This window comes from Simochromis diagramma, unplaced genomic scaffold (assembly GCF_900408965.1).
Source record: "Simochromis diagramma unplaced genomic scaffold, fSimDia1.1 OVJJ01000590.1, whole genome shotgun sequence".
Lineage (NCBI taxonomy): Eukaryota > Metazoa > Chordata > Actinopteri > Cichliformes > Cichlidae > Simochromis > Simochromis diagramma.
This window is the reverse complement of record NW_024387057.1, coordinates 2,008,271-2,029,922: the sequence shown is the minus strand read 5'-3', so window position 1 is coordinate 2,029,922 and position 21,652 is coordinate 2,008,271. Positions and strand designations below refer to the sequence as shown.

Sequence of the window (21,652 nt, the reverse complement as noted above, 5' to 3'; positions counted from 1 at the left end):
AACAGCAGCTAATGAGCTATAAATATGCAGTTTTTCTAGTCTTTTCTGCAGTTGATGCCACAATGTTTATTTCTACATTTGTATGAAACACATGAAAAACTTAAATAACAGAAAGTTTAAAACTCACAAGTCTCCACAACTGTGACGTCACTGCTGTCCTCTGTGTAGTAAACTGGATCTCCTCTCCCTCCTCTGCAGTGGTACAGACCTCCTTGTGAGACACTAATAACTCTGTTTGCTTCATTTCCTCTCATGAGCTGAGCTTTAGAAGAGACTGAATCACGTCTGAACCAGTCAAACTTCCAGCCAGCAGAGCCCTCCACAGAGCAGCTCAGTGTCACACTGCCCCCTGCTGGTATGACTGAACTTTGTGTTGTCAGTGTGGCTCTGGGTTTACTTGCTGTTGAAGAAACAAAACCACAAAATTAAATCATCATCAAGAATACATTTCTTACAGCACTAATCACACTTTAAAGATTCACAGAGTAATTTATCTACAAACACAAAGATTAATTAGTTTCCCTGCATGTGACACATTAGACTGTTTAACAAACTAAAGATTTCACTGATTTATCATTCTCTTATCAAACTCTCATCTCTGTACATTCCTCTTTACATTGCTGATATTTAAGAGCCTCCATGGTGTCTCTCCTTTCTGTTTGCACAGTGAGAAAAACTGTTGTCCTGAGCTGCCTGCAGACAGCTGGATCATTGTTGGAGTTTTCCTGTTAAGACAGATGTAAACATGAAAACATGAAATGTCAGCATGAATCATGGTCCAACTCACATGAAACTGTCAGTGTGAAGGCATCACTCCATCCTGTTAAGAGATAGTCACTGCTACCCCGACATCTGTAGTCTCCACTGTGGGACACTGAAACTCTGCTGATCCTGTATTCACTGGATGTTGGAGGGCTGTTTGTGTTGGGTGCTGTCCATTCATATTTCCACACCTTTCCTTCACCTCCCTGAATCTCACATCTGAGAGTGATTGTCTCACCAGTGAATATCTGAGACCAGCTGTGCTGCAGTTTCACAGCAGCCAAAACTGTTCAACAAACAAATAAACACAAATATTAAATTGAAAAAAAAAATCATAAATCAATTGTTACTTGAGTTTAATCATGATGTTTTGTTTTATTTCACAACAAAATTTCACCCTCACCTTGTTTCTGAATTGTAACTGCAGCACTGTCCTCTGTGGAGAAAACTGGATCTCCTCTCCCTCCTCTGCAGTAATAGATGCCTCCTTCTGAAATACTGATCGTGTGCTCTGATGTTCCAGCTCCTATTTTCTGACCTCCAGAAAACTGTGAATCACGTCTGAACCAGTCAAACTTCCAGCCAGCAGAGCCCTCCACAGAGCAGCTCAGTGTCACACTGCCCCCTGCTGGTATGACTGATGCTTGTGCTGTCAGTGTGGCTCTGGGTTTACTTGCTGTTGATGTTACAGGAAAGACAAACATCAGACTGTCAGTTGCTTCAGGAAAAACTTTGTTATATAACAAATAAAGATTTTAACATAAAAACTCAATAGTAATTTTTAAAAAATCCAATTTATTTTTATTAATTTACAATTTATGTATTTTTTTAATTCAGTAAGTGCTTAATAGGTCACGACCCTGGATGATGGGTTAAGAAGATGGATGGAGTTCAATAATAGATCTTAGGTTTCTCAGGTAGGTCGGTCCCTGATCTCAGTGTGATCATCACACTTGTTACAAACAGGCACAAGAACAAAAAAGTGTCTTTAAAACAAATTTGATGAGAATCAACAACTGGCAGCAGCACACATGAGGACAGCACAGGTATCTCAGCTAACTGTTAGCCAGCTAGAGAGCCAGGAGCTAACGCTGGATGTATATAACATGATGGAAACTTTATCAGAGTGAATCAAGAATCAGGTGAGACTGTTTTTATGCTCTGTCACCAAACTGTACTCCTAAATGCAGAGACAGGTGAACTATACACTGTTAGCTGATCTGAGGCCAGTTGATTGTGGTCGCTCTTATTATCAGATTTTTTGTTAATCTGTTTTTTATTTAAATGTTTGTTTTAAGGATCATGATCACATAAATATATATGCATAAAGATACATAACCAGTGCACAGTCAGCAGCATTTATCAGTCATAATTCACACAGATGTTTTTCATACTGTATGCTATCCCCGACCCCAACCAGGGCTGTGATGTGATAACAGAACTCTTCTCTGTTGATGATCAGCCTTTTCTTTTTTCAGCATCTGTATTTTCCATCGTCAGACAGCAGCTCTGCTCATTCTGTATTTATTGATCATGTTTGTTCCACAACTTCAAATAAATTATAAAAACAAAATAATTGTGTATAATTCTGAGCTGCAGTGGTGGAAACTACACATGTGCAGGTACTGAAGAAACTGAGATCATCACATCTGTGTTTAATGTTTGTTACGATTTTCTCTGATTTTGTTACTAAACTAAAACAAAGAACAATATGACTCAATGAAATGTGTCCAACTTACATGATACAGTCAGTGTGATGATGTCACTGCAGACTGAAAGAGTCATGGTGCAGCAGCTGTATCCTCCACTGTCAGACTCAGTAGCTCTGCTGATTCTGTATTCAGATGTTCGAGGTCTGATTAATGTGGCTTCTCTCCATACAAACAGCGACTGACTTCCTTCACATCTGACAGTGACTGTCTCACTGCTGTATATCTGAGGCCAGGATGGTTCGAGGATCACGGTGGGCTTATTGGGAACTGTTCACATAAACATATCAAGTTAGAGATTGATGGAAGCATCAAGTCATTTTGAAGCTGAACTGATTTTTATTGCTGCTGTTAAGAGTCAAAAGATTTACTGCATCCTGGTGACATTTGGACTTGAAAACAATAAGATGTGTTTTTATGAAACAAATTAAAGCAGTTAATTAATATTCTGAGTAAAACCACAGGGTGACTGCACAGATCTGAACTGTCAGTATGACCTTGTTACTTCCTGTGTATTTAAAAAAAACATTAAAACAAGAAAAAATCTGATAGAAATACAAATTTGTAATCAGACAAATTGAAACTGCAGGATTTAACCATTAATAAACTGATTTAAATCTTAAATAAAACGATGCACAAACAGAGAGACAGGGTGCGATTTAAAACAGTGCATGAAGATATCAGAGCAAAATTATTCATATTTGATAAATATGAAGAAAGGAAAATGAACCATTTCTCACCTTCAGCATTAACGTAGAAGAGAGAACCGAGCACTAAAGTAAAGATTAAACATCATCAGGATCAAACTGACAGAAAATCAAACTCAAAATGAACAAAAGTGTTTTTTAAAGATTAATTTTCACATGACGCAGTTACTGCTCATTCATATATTTCTGTGCATAAAACACTATTAATATATGAACTTGTACACAACAATGAGTCAAGTGCAACAAGCAGCGATGTATCCAACACGATACTCCAGACTAAACTGAACCAAGGAACCAGCCAACATTTGTCTGTAACTTTCATAAACATCACAAACATGCTTTGTTCAAACTCTCACATAAACACTTCAAACCAGTGATACACTCTAATTCTCACACATGAGAAACACTTTCATTAATCAGTGCCATTCAAACAATGTCACAAATGTACTTACACAATAACCCCGTCATGCAGAGCAAAGAGTGCCCCATCCTCACATCCAGCCCTGCTGCACTCTGATCCTCAGCTGATCTCAAACACTTTGACTTTACATCAATAATAAAAAGAGAAGCTGCATTTAATACAGATAAGAGCAGAGTGTTTCTTCTGACTGTGGCCTCTCTGTGCTTCCTTTCCTTTTATACAAACCTCAAACAGCTCCTGTAGCTTTGACCACAGCAGTTGTGTGACGTGTTCACATTTCCTGTCCACTGCAAACATGCAGGCTTGCTTCTTGTGTTTGCTTCTTACCTTCTGTTGTTTCAGGTCAGGTGACATATTTACCAGCTCATAGTCATGTTTTATTATTATTTATTTTTATTATTTTATGTGATTTGTGCAGTGTCCTGTGTGGTCATCATAAAGCTGAAATATTTTATCTCGAGTCATCTTATCAGCAAATGTTTCTGAACATCCACAGACTTTTATTGTGCGATACATGAATGCTGTCTTCCCAAAATGTGTTGTTCTCAGTTTCTGGCCACCACACTCACTCACTCTCCAGGATTATCGACAGACAATGATCTCCAAATATTTATTTGGTTTCATCTGCTTCCAATATCATATCAAATATGACTCATTTAAAGGTGCCAGTGTTGATATTTTGAACAGAAAATACTGACGGTTTGAAAGAGGAGTGAAAAAGTACATCTATGTCCACTGTGAATGACCAGAGGTGGAGCCTTATGGCATCAGCTGTCAGTCACCTACAATGTAGTTTTGAGATCCCTTCCTTGTGCCACAACCCCTCCATGGTGCTTTCCTCAGGTGACCTCAGTAGGTCACATGATGGGGGGAGGAAAGGTCTCACAGTGTTCTTACCCCAAATCTCTGGTGATAATTTTTGAATAAGACAGAAGTTGGAAATTCTGAGTTACCAGTCGAAAAGTTTTTTTGTGGAACTAAACTCACATTTATCGCTTGGAAAGTCTGAGCAGACACACAGACTGTGAGTTAGCAATCCAAGACGGCAGCACTGAACCTAAAACAACAGTCAAACTGTAAACTTTTATTTGTGCTGCCACTCTTTTGTATTTTTGAATCACTAAATAAGCCAAACACAGAGCACCGATTAGGTTTGATTCATGAATGTGTTTTTTAAGTCCAAAAACTTATAGGTCTATAATGACCCACACCTTTTTTCACAGCTTGGCTCATGTGATGTCGTGATTAATTGTGGGTCTTTGACCCACTTAAAGTAAAACCCTCACTGAGGTTAAAATACCTGAGACTCTTTACTGTTTTATTTTTAGAAGTCAAAGAGCCTCTTAGATGAGAGGTGACACGTCTTCCAGAAATGTAAAGAAGTTTAGTCACTTTCCTTCCAAACCTCTTAGACCACCATGAGCTGGATGACTGAGAACCTACACAGACATTAAACCAGAAATAGAAAGGTGGCACATAGATACAGTAGTTCATACTGTTGCCTCACAGCAAGAAAGTTTCCTGTTAGAATCCACCAGCTGGGCTGTTTGTGTGAAGTTTGCATGTTCTCCCTCCACCTGTCTGGGTTCTCTCCAAAGTCATATATTATTATGTTAACTGGTGATTCAGGTGATTGCCTGCAGGTGTGAATGTGAACATGAATGGTTGTCTGTCTCTCCATAACCTGTCTAGTTGGACCTCATCTGTCACACTATGAAAGCTACTATAGGCTCCTCCCACATTAGAGTCCAAAAGGACAACACAGCAGTGAAAGCTTTAAGTTGTGGTAACTTTGTGATTGGCTAATCCCCTCCATATGAGAATAAGGTGTACCTCAGTTTCTCACTTCTCATTCTCAATATACAGTCTATAATATTAGTAATAGTTAAAGCCTGCAAACACAGCATCTATCCTTCATTCTGTCAAACACTTTCTTACAAAGGTTATGATTACGGTTTGGTTCAGTATCATCTACACACACTCACAAACATGTTGATATTGAAGTGTTTTAGATTATTTAACAGCAGGTGTGTTTCTCTTTCCCTCCACTTTTCTGTGGGAAAGGTAAAATACATTAAGATGTTACTTCATGTTTTTATGTTATTTGCAGTTTATATGTTAACATAAGTGCAAAAGTTTCAGTACATATCAATATGTTATGAGGCTTGAAGACAGGAAGTCTCTGTGATGCTGCAGAGTCCAGCAGACAGTTTGGAGTCAAACACTGACGTCATCATCACAGGTGTAGGAACCATTTCTGTAACAGCAGCCAAACAGACACATTAGTATCAGTAGGTATAGATGATTTACTGGCTCCTCTGCTGGTTACAAAGCAGTGATTATACTTTGGAGTTTTGTGTTATACTGTGAGGAACTGGCCTGTTTGGAAGTTGCAGTAAGAAGAAAAACATGTCTGTATATGATGTTGTGGACAGAGAGAGTGATGGATGGTTTTATTTATTTCAGAGATAAATGAACATTTACAGCACGTCCATGCAGAGACTCTTAAAGACATGAGCGTGAGAAACAAGCTTTTCACTGTTTCTCTTGATGCCCACATGCTTTATTTATTCTTTAGTCCAGCATGTGTCATCACCACAATAAAGCTGCTTTTAACCTGTTTTCACACATTGTCATACCTGCACATTTCCACTGTGCTGTGTTGAAAGATGAACGTTAGACTTCAGGCTGAAACCACAGGCTGCATTTCCTCTTTTCTTGGAGGCCCAGACAGAAATTTTGTGGTATCAGATTTTCAGCAGATAAAAATAAACCTACAACAGTCTTTTACACACATGAAGTCATCACAGTCTGCTCAGAGAAACAAAGGGGGGTCAGAAAAGAATTAAAGGGTGACCTGAACCACTAGGTTCACATGTCATATGTACTCTTGTCTACACGCTGAGGCATCTGTCAATTAATATTAATCTGAAACATCATCACCCTCCTTTTTTCTTCTTTGTGTGTGTGTTTGTATTCAGATTTGTGAAGTTGTGCCCTTAATCTTCATAACATCAAAATCAATAATCAAAAACACCAGCAAAGTGCATCATGATGAGACCCAGAACCAAAACATTACAGCAAAGCTGAATACACTAGTGTAGATAACACCCAGCAGTGTGGTAAATTGTGCTGAGAGAGTATCTGCACCCCATAAGACCAAGAAGCCAAGAGCACCAGCATGCTGTGTGAGAAACATGCATGAAAGTCAGAACACCTCTGTCAGTGCGTTCACGTGGCTAGTGGGTCCTCTCTGTGGCTGACTGGCTGTTAACCCAGTGAGTGAGAGTTTCTCCCACTGCATCAGGCCGTATCCTTCTGCTGCACTAAAGGACAGTTTTGCAGCCATGTAGCTCTGCTCATGTCACATGCAGCCTTCCCACATCACATAATTTCTGGGCATGACTGTGGAGTCCAACAGAGCCTCCATGTCCCTCACCCTGAATTGACAGCAGACCTTCGGGGTGTGCCTAGACCCATTTGGGCTTCACTCGTGGGTCAGCTCCTGAGGCTGAGGGCTCTACAGTCTACAGCTCTTATATCAGTCATTGGGCGTCTCTGACATAAATATGCTGGAGCTGCAAGCTGTCATCCTGGCACTCAAGCAGTTTCTGTCGTGACTGTTAGGGTACCATGTTATCATCAAGACAGAAAGCACGGTCACAGTAGCCTACATCAACAGGTAAGGGGGCCGAGGGTCTCCCCTCCTCTGCACGATAGCTACCAGACTGTGGCAGTGGGCTCACCCTGTTCTACTCACTGAAAGCAGTTTATGTGCCAGGACCATTGAACGTGACAGTGGACATTACAATATGTTGAGGGGGAGCCCGATCCAAGAGGAGTGGAGACTCCATCCAGAGGTGGTCCACCAGATCTGGAGTCGCTTCAGAGGGGCAGAAGTTTTTTTCCCCCAGAGAATCGACACATTGCCATCTGTTCTTCTCCCTGCAGACAACTTGGTGCACTCCTCACCACAGGCTCTTCTCTGTGCCTTCTCTCCATATCCCTCCTCCAGTTATTCCTTCACCAGGTCCAGACCGAGGAGTTGATCCTGGTGACCCCTCTTTGGCCACACATGCTAGTTTTCAGCTATCATGCCACTCATGACCAGGACACCCCCGGAGCTCCCTGTTCTAAGGGACCTCCTGTTCCAGGTGAGGGGGTCACTGTTCCATCTTTTCCCAGTAGGGCTCAGGGTGACAGCCTGTACCCTGAGACGGAGAGGCTCCATGCCTGGCCTGATCTAAAAGTGAGAATGCTGCAGGAGTTTTGTGTGCCATCCACCAGGACTGCCTACTGCTTCCTTCGGGGGCTGTTTGCCTCCTGGTGTGCGGCCCACCAGCTGGACCCCCACCAGACCACAGTTAACATGATTCTTTGTGAGCTGCACACTCTGTCGGTCCAAAGGCAATGATGAAGGTGACACAGGGGTTATCCTCCGGCCTATCCCTGGGTTGCTGCTGACGACCCCATCTGAATCTCACCTGTCCAAGTCAGTTGAGTTATGAATATTCCTCACAGGGGACCTGCACAAGGAGGCAGCTGGGAGCCAGGTTGCCCTGTGCCATCTCTGAGCTTTGGCACAGAACTTCTTGCTTATCCGGCCGTTCAGGAAGTCAGACCAGCCGTTTGTGAGCTTCCACTATGGAATTCTGGTCAGACCCTTGTCTAAGTCTCGATTGTCCCACAGGGTTGTGGAGGCCATTCAGCAGGCGTATGCCTCTTCGGATGTTCCCCTCCCTTCCAGAGTGCGGACCCACTGTGTCACAATATTAAAAATTGTAATCACTTTCAGCCAATAATCAATATACATATATTTGTTAATTAAAACTATTAACCTATCACAGAGAGAGCTATGTGTGCATGCAGCTAAATTTGTCCACCACTACAAACAGTCACGTGTTAGAGAGCACAGCTCATGCAGTGAAAACCTTGTGTGCTGTCCATGGTGCTGAAATAATATCAGCTTAATGAATTTAATATCACTACTTATTAGTCGTGTGCAATACTGCAAGATTTGGTATCAATCTGATACCAAGTAAATACCAGGCCTATATCGCTGATACTGATACCAGTACCAATACTTTTTAATAATTACCATCATCAGTGTTGCTAATTCTGAATGAATTTTCATCACCTTTAAGACAGCCAGGTTGCTTCTTAGATGAAACTGCAGCAGTGCGTACAGGAAAGAAACAGAAAGTAAAGTATCGAGTTCATTACACTCGTAAGGAAAAAGAACGTGTTGGTTGACCAGGAGGACTGGGAGACTATGACAGATACAATAAATTATAAATGGATTATGTCTCCCTCTATTGGCCACCAGCTGTAAACACAGTCCAGTGATTGTACTTGGAAGCTGTGTTCAGAGTCTGACATGAGAAATATGGGAGAGGAACTATATCGGTATGTCCACACTGACACTTACCCTTATTTACCATGGGCCCACCAGCGGAGAATGCGGTTTAGAAAAGAAGAGAAGCTGAGATTTACAGGGATATTTGGTGTATTACGGTACAATCACAATAGTGTAAGCATAGTTTGAGTTCCAAAAATGATAACACTTCGCCCAGTCATGAAGAATTTTCTTAATACTGTTTGTTTAAAGAAAATTTTAACATATTTAAACGATGCCTTCTCTGTGCGATTAATGAATGGTGAAATAAAAACTGTGATATAGGCTTTTAGGCAAGAAGTGCAAAACAAAAAATAACTTAAAAACCTCTGGAATTAAAAGAAAATGGTACAGAAAGAAGGCCTTATCTGTATAAGAAAAATTACCAGTACCGCGATGGTACGAGGGAAATTTCTTTTGCAGTTCGTCTGAAAAGCTGCACTTGCGCTTTGGCATCTTTTAAAGATCATCTGTTCCAACTGTGAGGCAGAACAACCACTCACAAAGCAGCAGCTCGGCGTGTGACATCACACATATGACCCATATGTGTGATGTCACACCCGTAGGCCTATAGAAAAACCCGGACATTTTCATCAGTCTCGAAAATCCCCTCGGACAGAACGTGAAAAGTGGACATGTCCGGGGAAAAGAGGACGGCTGGTTACCCTAGATCACACGCTATCGCTGTCTTAACACAGAAAAGTCAACTCCGGCTGGTTTTACCAGGGTGACTCGCACTACTGGATCTCTCGACCAGTTGGGCTAGAGAGAAACGGTTACTGAAAGATGAGAAGCAAAACATTACGAAACTTTACGGTGCATCATTAGAATGCACGGTCCAATCACAGGTAAGAAATGATGACACGTGGAGCACTTGGCTCTCCACAATAGAGAGAGATTTGCAATATAAAAAGAAGGATATACAAAAAACTGAGTGGGCTAGGCTCAAATCCTTTTTTGTACTAGTATAGTTCATATTTAAAGTTGATGTTGTATTACATTTCATTTATGTTAAATCTGTTTCCACTTCACTATAAATCTGAAAAAACAGTCTGTTTTTCTCCACTGTTGTTCCACTGTCATACGAATACAATAAAGTATAACGACTGCCAGATATTGAAAGCTGAGGATTTTCTGGGGAAAAAAAGGGCAAAAGCTGTCACTTACAGTATGATTTCTGACACTTTTACAGCCAAGATTATGATACCTGGTAAAGGGTCTTTTAAAGGACCTTTGAACAATGATATCTGCTGTTTTCTGTCTGTACCGTTCGGCACTGTATTTTTGTCTGATATTTTTCTAAAGGAGAGTTTCCATCACTTCTCACAGTGTGGTATTTTTCCTAGTACAGGTAGATCATATAAAATGTGCAGTCCACACAGAGAACAAGTGCAGTGCTACAGGGGCACACCTGACACTTTTGTATCCCTTCAACTAAGGAAATACTTTATATTTATATCTGACAATATCAGCATGTAGCTGTCAAGAGAACACCACTGTGCTGTTATTGTCTGCATTTCTTGTTGCCTCTTTGCTAAAACAAGTCATTTACTTTTTCTCTTCAACCACAGGCTGCTTTTCCTCTTTTCTGGGGGCTCAGGCAGAAATCATGAGTCATTTTCAGCTGATTAATAAATAGGATATAGCAAACAGTTAGAAAAGACATTTTTATCCACATATAAGCATCACGGGTCACTCAGAAGAACAAAGACGTTTTGTCGTGATATTATTTGATTATTTTTAAAAGCACCACAAATATTTTACACACATCAAACTGTAAACAGCATAAAAAGACACAAACATCACCTACAGAAAACTATTTGATCACACACAAAATGTTCTCTGTCATGGCCTCAGTGATGACATGAATAACATTGTAAAATCTGAACATTGACAATAAGTTTTTGTTTTCTTATAAATCAGCAGTATAATGCATCATAAGACAGTGTAATATTTCATCCCTGTTTTTTCTCAGAACAAATAATCAACTAATTTTATTACATGTACACGGGGATTTTCACAGTTCAGCATCAATCATCAAAATCTGCTGGGGCAGTCCCAACAGCACACAGAGGTCAACAACCTTTGTCTTCTCAAAACTAGGCGCCTGCTAATGTCTCTCTATCTGCTCTCTCCCTTTCTTGTGTCCTTGCTGCCCATTTCTTCGCACACTGTGTTCTCCTTTCTGTCGCCTCTGCTTCTCACCTCTGACTTATTCTCCCAATTCTGTGTGTCTGCTCTATGTGTGAGTGTTTAGCAGCTTGACCTATGGCCTACTTAAATGAATAACGAATATAATGCTTTACTATCGTTAATACAACTAAATCCCTGATACTAAAATAATCTATTCTTACGCTTTAAAGATAACATGTAAAATTCAGCAGGAAGTGAGTGAACATCTTATAGAAATAAAACAAAGAGACTGAAACAAACTCACAGAACCAAATCATGAAATTGTGTCTTGATGGAAACAATGTCCCACACCATCCACCCTCCACTTATTACAACAGAAATAAACACAATAGGATTTTAATACAAAGATGAACCTTATAATCAGTCTTCCAGTGTTGATATTAAACCAAGAGCATGTCATTGTTTACACTGACGTTGCTGATATTGTTTGTGAGTCTTGAGTTTTGTTGAAATAATCTTTTTATGGACCTGAAACAAAATCAGAACAAATACGACTTCAAAAGTGAAAAACAAAGAAAAAATGTTGCCAAAGATGTGATGATGCTTTCTGACACGTTCATGCTTTACTCACACAGAACTGATCTCATCTATTTTATTCAGACATCACAACAGCAGCAGAACACAACTAAAGCCAATCGTATAAAAAGTGATTCAGCTCATCAGCTCCACAAACTTTAGCAATGATGTCACACATTTAACTGCACATGTAATCTGATTACTAATGATTCAGTGTGTGTAGAGTTCACATTTGTACCTGAGGCTGATTCAGGATTCACATTATTGTAGTCAGAGCTCTCCTCTGTGCCATCATGTCTGCCTGTTGTGATGATGGATTATTGTGTTTAATAACATGGAGACTGTCTTCCTCTAAAATTACACAAGTTACAAAAACATTCGACCAATTATTACATTTCATGTTTCTTGTACTCACTCCTCTTATCAAGACCTTCAAGCTGAAATCCAGATGTGACGTTGTTGTATTCATCTGCTGAAATAATGAAGTTTGATCAGTCAGATCAAATATTTACATTTCTTACAGCTCTGCTATTATCAAAGTTTGTACTGTTTGTACCACTTCCAGTGTTTCCAGAACCTCTGATTGAGTCATAGACTGAAAGATCACCTACAAGTCATTGAAAATAAGAAAGAAGGAAGAAAAATATTATTTATTTTTGTTTTTGTCACTGTTTGCTGGAAAACTGAGTGTTGAAAACTGTATTAAAGAGAAAAGTAATAATTTCTGGTCTCACCATGAAGAAGAGAGGAGTAAACCTGAGCTTCATTCTGGTTGGCTGTTTGTTGTGAAGCAGAGCTTTGATTGGTGCTCTGAGACTGAGTGAGACTGAAACAAATAATGAAAATTTAATGAGGAATAATTCAAAGTTAGCTTCATTTAAAATTATATAAATGAAACTAATTTGCTGCACCAACCTGTTACAACAGGGTTCTGTAAAAACACAAACATTATTACATCAGTTTGTTTAAAAGTGTCAGAGCATTTAAAAAAAATTAATTTTCCTTTAATTAAAGTCAAACAGAAAATCTCTCACTCTTTATTTTTCTGTAGCAACACATCAGCAGCAGCACGACAATAATTCCACTAACAAGTCCGACGATGAACGGAACGATAAATGAACTTCTTTCACATCCAAAACCTGAAACTAGAAAATGTCAGATTTTGGATCTGAAATCTTAATATAAAGAAACAAAAACTGATGTTTACATTGAGATTTTCTGTTTCCTGTCAGAAACTGTCAGCATGACTCTGCTCTGTGGTTTGATGTTGTGACTCCTGTTCTACACTACTTGCAGTCTTACTTGTAGAATTGTTACAGAACTAATTGTGAATTTATGTTGATTTGGAGATTTGCTGAAAATGATTGTTTCACATTCATAATCCCACCTAGTCTCCCCTCCTTGGATCACATTCCTGACACTGATTCTCTAGACTCCACATTTTACATGACTATTCATGTTCAACCATTTCCAATAAGAACATTATTACAATGCCAAAGAGGTTACCATGAGATATAATGCTGTTTGACCTTCATAGTAATCCTCAATCATCAATCTATTCAACATTGCTGAATCCAAACTCACCAGCTGTGTTAATCTGAACTTCTTGGCTTGCCTCTGTGTAGTAAGCTGGGTTTCCTCTTCCTCCTCTGCACCTGTAGAGTCCTTCCTGTGAGACACTGATTTGTCCATTTGATGTGGGGACAACACCCACTGTGGTATTATCTCTGTACCAGTAGTATTTCCATCCAGATGATGATGATGGGTTCACAGAGCAGGTTAGGGTCACACTGCCCCCTACTGGAACAGTTGTGTTATCAGCTCTCAGTTTGGCCTTTGGTTTATCTGCAGTTCAGTTTAGAAAAAGAACAAAAGTCAATGACTGAATCGTGTACATACGGATGTTCACTGTTCATAGACACAAACTACATCTTTCTTGGCTGCTACCTCAAAGCAGATTGTGCGCTGTCAGTCCTGTGTGCTGCATGTGACTGAATCAAAACCGTTTAAATAACTAGATGTAAATGGTGAACATCAACAAATCTTGGTGATCTTGAAGAGATACAAATTGTACAATCGTTTTGATCAAAGCTGTGAAAGTTTTATATTTTCTTTGCTGTATTTAAAAAGTACTTGAAGATTGATTAATAAGCTGGTCCGTCTTTAGGACCTGGGAGTTTAAAGGGATCAATCTCAATCAGCCTCCTGCTAAAGGTGAGTGGCAGTGACTCAGAGTTATGAGACTGTTAATCATAGAAACAGTACCATTCTTTTTGGTGGTATGTCTGTGTGTGTTTATTTATTTGATCAGATGATAGTTCAGAATTACTTTTATTCTTTTTATAGAAATTGTAGATCAATTGTTATTTGTTTGAATATATTATTTATTTATCCTGTTTATATCATTCTTGTCCTCAGGTGATGGAGCAGCAGGTCAGCATTGGCGTCTCTATACCAGCTGAAAGTTCCTGACACAAAGTGGTGACAAACTGTCTACAATGAGGCTACTATCAGCTGCAGCTCTTTGTCTGACTAACAATGTAACATGCTTTGTAGACCATTGAATTCATCCTGTGCTGACCATTATGACATTTGTCAAATGGAGATCACACAACAAACATGACTTACTTGATGCTGACAATGTGAAGGCTTCACTCCACTCTGTTGAAGAATATGAGTCATCTCTGCGTCGACTCTTACACATGTAGTCTCCACTGCTGGACTCAGAAACTCTGAATGTCACATCATTATTGTGTGTCCACTGTGTGGGTGTCCTGGGTCCTCTCCATTCATACTCCCACTCAGTGGTTTCACCTCCTTCCTGCACCTCACATGTCAGAGTGATCGTCTCACCTCTGAATATCTGAGGCCAGTTGGGTTGTTGTTTTACAATAACTTTATTGGAAACTGTTTACACATATTAACAGTTGAGATACAAATAGAAACATGAAATCAACACAGAAAACTTAACATTGTATGTTTGATAATCATGAGTGAATGTATATTTCAAACTAAATTACTGAACTCACAGGTTTTCTCAATGGTGACATCATCACTTCTATCAGTGTAGTAAACTGGGTTTCCTCTTGTTCCTCTGCAGCTGTAGATTCCTCCTTGAGATACTCTGATATCTCTGTTTTGTTGATCTCTGATTTGACCTTCATAGGTTGTTTGGGTTCGTCTGAACCACTCATATTTCCATCCATCAGAGCTCTGCACAGAGCAGGTCAGAGTCACACTGCCCCCTACTGGTATGATTGTTGTTCCTGCTGTCAGTGTGGCCCTGGGTTTATCTGATGTTATGAAAAAGGAAGAAAATTATATAAATATGCAGATGATTCATTAAAAATGCATAAAAACAATCAATCATACCTAAACAGATCTGAAGATTTTCAGTTAGTGACTCTGGGTAAATGGATATGGCCCTGGGTCTATATGCTGTTATGAAAAAGCAGGTAAGAAAATATACACCTGATACAATGTAAATGTAAAATATCCTAAATTTTAAAAGATTTCTTCAAGTGACTCAAATTCCAACAAAACAAAATCTACACAAATATTTTCTTTATATTGTTTTTTTCTTTCCTCTCAGTTTAAGACATTTCAAATTTTCTCTGATTTCTGTCTCAACATGGTAACAGAGCTGCAGTATAATGAAGGGAATGAGACAGAAGGAGAGCACAGCTGGGAGTAATAGACTCTGTGCACTTTAGCATATGCTACTCCCGTTAGGGAAACTTCTGTAGGGCGCTTCGTTTCCGGTGTGGTATTCGCTCCTTGTTTACTGCCGCTTTTTCCAAAACAAGTCAACCAAATTGATGAATCGAGGTGAGATTTACATTTCTTGAGATGTCTTGGGCATTTGCAGAATATATATGTAGATGCTGTTCATAGACCTGTCGATATTTTTCCCCCGCGCCTCAGAGCAAAAGAGAGAAAGGATTCAAATTCTATATTTCTCAGTATTTGTAAACAGCGGTCCCTCGTTTATCGCGGGTGTTATGTTCTAAAAATAACCAGCGATAGGTGAAATCAAGTAGCCAATTTTATTTTTTTGACGGTGGTAAACGTTTCGTCGACATTGTTGTGTTTGTTGGGGAAAAAGCAGTGTGACTGCACTTCAGAGTCACACTGCTAGCCATCGATGCAGCGATTGTGTACTGTACAGGAGAGACGGCACAGAGGAGATCGTCTGCAGCGATCAGGACGCAGGACACAATGTGATGTAAAAAAAACGTGCAAACTTGCACTAACAAATCTGCTAAACAGCGAGGTGAAAGGTGAACCGCGTCATAGCGAAGGACCACTGTGATTTTGAAGGTAAGTCACAACATACTCTTCGTAAATACTAATGTATAGAAACCGTTACCAGCAATCATTCATTTTTTGTGTGGCTTTTTTTCACGGTTTGTTAACATGCTGTGTAGGTGTGTGCTTGACTAGCTGATCTGACATAATGGGGGAAACATCTGGTTTGACTATTTTTCACCTGTAGTTTGAATGCTGAACATTTGCCTGTTTAAATCATAAGACCAGTCACTATACAGAGATGTGCTTCTGAATGTGGACGATGTGTCTTCTGCTGCAGTGATGCAGTTCTGCTTGTGTTGAGTGATGTAAACAACTGATCGATCTAAACTCTTAAACGTCAAAATTGATCATTAGATTTTTTGTGACACACAGTGGTGAGTGTTCCCACCTTCTGCTCTTTGTAACTTAACGCGATCTTTCAGTTTTTGTGTTTTGGACATGATTTTGGAGGATATCTTCGCAGTAGCGATTGACCGCAAAGTAAAGCTACCGGAAATGCACAACCCCACATCCGGTCTCAAACCAGGAAGCTAGCATTTTCTCGTGCACAGGGTCTATTAAGCAGGACGAGACAAGGGAAACAAAACTAGAAACACTGACATGAGACGCAGACCTTCAAAGTAAAACAGGAAACACACCGACTGAACTCTAGACATGTAAACTTAACAGAGACTGAGACAGAACATAGAGACCTGAAACGTGGGACAGAAAGGCACAAAGTAAACACAACATGAACACATAAAACAAAACCTAAGAACTAAAACGGTAACAGCCATAACTGAGCCTGGGGTAATAATAATAATAACTGCAATAATCAAAACAGCAAAGGACTCAGAACATAAAACATATTATAAAATACCAAAACACACGAGACTCAAAATGCTGAACCGTGACAACTGGAGCATCAGGGGCCAAATCACAAAACACGTTTATGAATGACTGAGCCACACATTTAATTTCTGACTGATTAACATATTATCATAAAAAATAAAAACAGTATTATCAAATATTATAACCCCATTATTGTTTATTATTTATTAACTTTACAACAGTTTATATTATCATAAATAACTTGGCAGGTTGGGGCCATGAATCACTTTGTAACATAAGTTTTTGTTATAATATTATCCCTCTCTGATCTCCAAACTTTGGGGAATCCATGTTGTTTTATTTCTTATGACATTTTTAAACTCACCAGTTTCCTGAATGATGACTGGATCACTTTCTACTGTGAGTAAATTTGTCCCTTTACGTCCTCTGCAGGCGTAGATGCCAGCGTCAGAGGTCACCAGTTCTCTCTTTGATTCACCAGCTACTACGATCTTCTGGTTAGAGTTAAAACGGGGTTCTCTGAACCAGTCATATTGAAAGTCAGCAGAGTTCTTCACATCACAGGTCAGTGTCACACTGCCCCCTGCTGGTATGGTTAATCTGTCTGCTGTCAGAGTGATCTTCACTCCAAGTTCTGTAATTTAGAAAAAGATCAAAAGAATAAAATTGTTGCTCTGAATGTTTGAAGCAAACTTAAATAATGTGAATCATCTTTTGCAGCCACACAATTCAACACACTGAACATCTACAGAGACTTTGGAGTGACGTGTTAGACAGATTCTAATCAAAACACCAAATGAGGGATGAAGGAAACAAACTCTATGCTGAGCTCAGAGCAGCATTTGGTTACCATGTTCATGTTGGTTTTTCCTTTAATTTGTCATCTGTGTGGAGCTTTTGATAATTAGCATATTTACAGCTTCATAAGGTAATTTAAAAAAAAAGCTATATAATCCAGCATACAATCCAACAACATAACTCAGTGAGATAAACTGCACTACACACACTGTTGATATTTTCAGATCAGATAAACATGAAAAGAAAATCCACATGTATGAAGCCACAGCTCTTCAGTAAATATACAGTTTGTATCGTGGGTGTGTGCTTGAGTGCTCACACACTTAACATGGTTATATTAACATTTTAACCAATAATCTCAATGAAATGTTTGGTTTATGATACAAAATATAACACAGAGGACGTCATTTAGAGCAATACAGGAGAAGCTAAATACTAGTTAAGATCAACACGTATGATATAAATGGAAGAAAAAACAGTTTCTCACCTTCAGTGTTTCCATGTCTGACTGTACTGAGCACTAAAATAATGAATGCAACATCATCAGACATTAAACAACTGACAAAATCACAATAAATATATAAACTGAGGCTTTTTAAATCTTCACATGGTACAGTTATTGCTCATCACCAAATTTATGTGTTTCCATTTGCTGTCAAACAGGCTGGAAACATGAAAAAAAAATCTTGTCTGCTGTGTTGAAGCTGTCAGGTAAACAGGTTAAAGCAGTGAAACACTGTAATTGTCACCAGTGAGAAACATTTTCCTTCATCGCTGCCATTCAAACAGTAAAGGTGTGTATTGTACTCACAGAATAACCCCAGCAAACAGAGCAAAGAGTGCCCCATCCTCACGTCCAGCCCTGCACGCTGATCTGCATCTAATCTCAAAGTGTTCGACTTTGCATTGATAATAAATGCAGAACAAAGAGAAGCTGCACTTAATGTAGATAAGACCAGAGTTTATATTCAGCTCCTCCTTCTATCACCTCTCTGTGCTTCCTTCCTTTTACACCAACCTCAAACAGCTCCTGTAGCTTTGACCACAGCAGTCGTGTGACGTGTTCACATTTCCTGTCCACTGCAAACATTTAAGTTTCTTTCCTGTTTTGTGTTCCTACCTTTCTCTGTGATATACAAAGGTGCTCTGTTGCTTAGCAACACACTTTGCAGGTCATAGTTTTGTCTTTGTTGTCGTGTCCTGCCTCCACGCTTCAGTATCACAACTACAGACTCACTGAAGTGTCTGACTGAATGTGAACAAATTTATCTTTGTCTCCTCTGACAGAAGAATATTCGACCAACATTCATCAAGTTTCTTTTCATCTTCTTTAACAAAGTTTGTTGCTTGGCTTTTTCTGCTCACGTTAAAGAACCTGATGTCTACAGACACACATGCAGTGCACAGATTAACCAGCGGGGATCAGCAACTCATGCAGAGCCCTCAGCTGAGACATCCAACATGGCTGACATCAGTCAACGAGCCTTCAACGATTTCTCAAAGATATTTTTACCAGTTTTCTAAAAGATTTTTGAACATTTCTAAAGGAAACTCAAAGTTTAATGTGTTAAAAAAAAACTTTATGTTTTTATTTGAAGATAAACTGAGCAACAAATTGTACAAAAATGCCAGATGCAGCCAAAAAAGATTTTTTCCACCTCATGTGAAAAATATTTATTTCTCATAAGGTTAAAAAAACACACCAGCTTATAAAAAATTTTCATTTTATTTATGATTCAGGCTTTAGAGGGTTAATATCTGATCTTATAATAAACAAATAAACAGAGGTCTGATATCAGGACTGTAATAAAATAATTATTAGATTTCTGCCTTTATTTTCATTGATGTTGCCACAGTCTGTCACAGCTCCACAGCTCCACCTTCTCAGTGGGATGTGTTAGTCATCTTCCTCACCTGATCCAGTCAGCTCAGGTTGGCACATTTGTTCTTCATCCTCAAATAGCTGCACATAAAAGGACCGACTGTTCAACCACTCACTGCCACACAGTTACAGCACACTGAGGAAACTAACCTGACTGCAGAGAATCACCCTTGTAGTTGATCCACTTAATCCAGTCTTCTTCTGTCTCTGATCTTCTCCGGTGTTCAACCTGCAAACCTTCAGTTGTGCAAACACACACCTGCTGTGGAAAACACACCTGCCTGTTCACTCTCTACTCATCTGAGCTCTGTGTGATTACATTTAGAGAAAGTTGGCCCTGTTTTAGCATCTTGTTTTAGATTTTAGATTCTTATGGTTTTCTTTTTCTGATAATAATAATAAATATTAACTATTAACAGTAAATTAGCAATTAAGGCAATTTACACACCGAGGTGTTATTTATAGTAAAATGAAGATCAGTAAACATTCTCTCATGTTTTAAGGAGTGTGAAAACAACAAACCAGAAAGTCAAACTTTGAAAACTCTGAGCTCTGTATTCTGCCTGTTTAACGTCTCACAGTCTCCTCATCATCTGTCTGTGCTGTCAGGGCTAAAGCATGTGATCTGGAAGGCAGCTCATGTTTAGCTTCAATTGTTCTTCCTCATTTTAGTTCTGCAGGCTGATGGAAATAATGAAGTCACTTTAATGCTTAAGTGCAGAGATGGTGCAGATAAGCCTGCAGCTATGAGGTCACCAACAGTTACAGAAATATTCACACGTTAAAGAAAAAAACTTTTCTTAAAGTGCAAAAAATGAACAAAAACATGAAGAAACTTCATTTTGTTTTCAGTTATTAGCTTTGAATAAATTAACTTTGGTGCAAATAATAGTTTGATTTGAAAAATGATGAAGACGTTTACAAAATAATCTCTTACTTTAGCGAGACATGATTTTATAAAGATAAATGAATATTTGATGATCAGTACTGTTATTCCAGTACAGGCACATCATGTAAACATGTGTCATGCACACAGAGGTCAAAGTGAAATTCATACTGTGCTCTTTGTCTGAATTCCTTGTTAAGTCTTTGCTGTGAGCTGATAACATAAAACTAAACATCAGCTACACTGAAGACTTGAGGCTGAAACCACAGGCTGCATTTCCTCTGTTCATGGTGACCCAACCAGAAACCATGAGGCCTGTCAGTGGATAAAAATAAGCCTGTGGCAGAAAAGATGGTGACCACCAACAGTCTTTCACACACATGTAAGCTGCTCAGAAGAGTAAAGATGTTATTCTTTGCAGTTTGATCTTGTGATACTGTTTGATATTGATTCTTGAATAAAACATAATCAATGCATTTCTTTGCAGATCTGAATTTATTTGAATTTTCTTTCAGTGTTTTAAAAGTTTTACATCCGTCAGAAATATACAACATTTTCCATTTGCAAAAACTTCAAGAGATTTATTCAAAAACACAAACACAGGTCAAAAATAACCTGCACTGGTGCTCAACAGCTTTAAATGTTAGCAAATCTTTAACTGAGGTTGTTGAGTTTGTACGCTGTGTATTCAGACACATGATGGCAGTGCTGAGAAGTAAAACAGAAAGATTGTAACAGCAGCACAATAATCACACACTCAGAGTAAATGCATAAAACAACAACAACAAAAACACTTTCAGCTGTGATTCAGTCATTCAATTTATTTCAAACACATAATAAACTGAATTATTGCTGATCAAATAAACAAAAATACACTAATATAATAATCAAAAACACAGGAGCACTGAGGCCTCGATCCTGTAGGATAATATTTTAACTGGTTTAAATTTAAAATTTAATTTAAAGGCTAAAAGAAAGATAACTTAAAAACATTCATGCTATAACTTGAATCTCTGCTAAAGGGCAGTATGCTCACTTATATGGCGACACGATCTCCTCAGCACACTCTGTTCACACTCCAAAACTTTACAGCATCCAAAAACACCACAGTCCACAGCCTCACACCAGAACAAAGGAGAGAAGAAGAAGTTAAGTTTAAGTTAAGGTTTAAGTTTACACCTGACTGACCTGTGCCTCCTCCTTACTGTGACTAAACAATCAGACTCTGCAGGGTCAAAGAG

At 39.0% G+C, this 21,652-nt stretch overlaps 3 protein-coding genes across 3 annotated transcripts in view; all 3 read right to left on the bottom strand.

Moving 5' to 3' along the window:
* The window catches only part of LOC120741979 (basement membrane-specific heparan sulfate proteoglycan core protein-like), a 58,554-nt gene extending 54,753 nt beyond the window's left edge, over nucleotides 1-3,801 (bottom strand). The window contains exons 1-6 of the mRNA XM_040045117.1: nucleotides 3,631-3,801; nucleotides 3,212-3,244; nucleotides 2,502-2,741; nucleotides 1,166-1,438; nucleotides 788-1,048; nucleotides 128-400 (exon numbers count right to left, since the gene is read on the bottom strand). Of these exons, the coding sequence (XP_039901051.1) occupies nucleotides 128-400; nucleotides 788-1,048; nucleotides 1,166-1,438; nucleotides 2,502-2,741; nucleotides 3,212-3,244; nucleotides 3,631-3,667 (1,117 nt within the window). The 5' untranslated portion in view covers nucleotides 3,668-3,801. The remainder of the gene's footprint in view (nucleotides 1-127; nucleotides 401-787; nucleotides 1,049-1,165; nucleotides 1,439-2,501; nucleotides 2,742-3,211; nucleotides 3,245-3,630) is intronic.
* Nucleotides 1-21,652, bottom strand: part of LOC120741980 (Fc receptor-like protein 5) — a 127,176-nt gene that overhangs the window by 92,088 nt on the left and 13,436 nt on the right. The gene's annotated exons all lie outside the window — the stretch shown is intronic.
* LOC120741984 lies at nucleotides 10,380-18,864 on the bottom strand. Its single transcript, XM_040045129.1, has 12 exons — nucleotides 18,455-18,864; nucleotides 18,131-18,163; nucleotides 17,210-17,479; nucleotides 14,733-14,996; nucleotides 12,738-12,848; nucleotides 12,619-12,634; nucleotides 12,438-12,529; nucleotides 12,260-12,310; nucleotides 12,119-12,175; nucleotides 11,942-12,004; nucleotides 11,623-11,655; nucleotides 10,380-11,190 (listed from the first exon to the last, which is right to left on the bottom strand). The coding sequence occupies exons 1-11, from the start codon at nucleotides 18,489-18,491 to the stop codon at nucleotides 11,648-11,650; spliced, it is 1,002 nt and encodes a 333-aa protein (XP_039901063.1). The 5' UTR covers nucleotides 18,492-18,864; the 3' UTR covers nucleotides 10,380-11,190; nucleotides 11,623-11,647.

Bases quoted from the DNA above. Each gene is read 5' to 3' on its own strand.
- LOC120741984 (XM_040045129.1), bottom strand. From the start codon at position 18,491: ATGGGGCACTCTTTGCTCTGTTTGCTGGGGTTATTCT. The intron at 17,480-18,130 runs GTGAGAAACTGT...TCTAAATTACAG, and splicing joins CAGACATGGAAACACTGAAG to AACTTGGAGTGAAGATCACT. The intron at 12,849-14,732 runs GTGAGTTCAGTA...GACATTTTCTAG, and splicing joins TGTCACCATTGAGAAAACCT to TTTCAGGTTTTGGATGTGAA.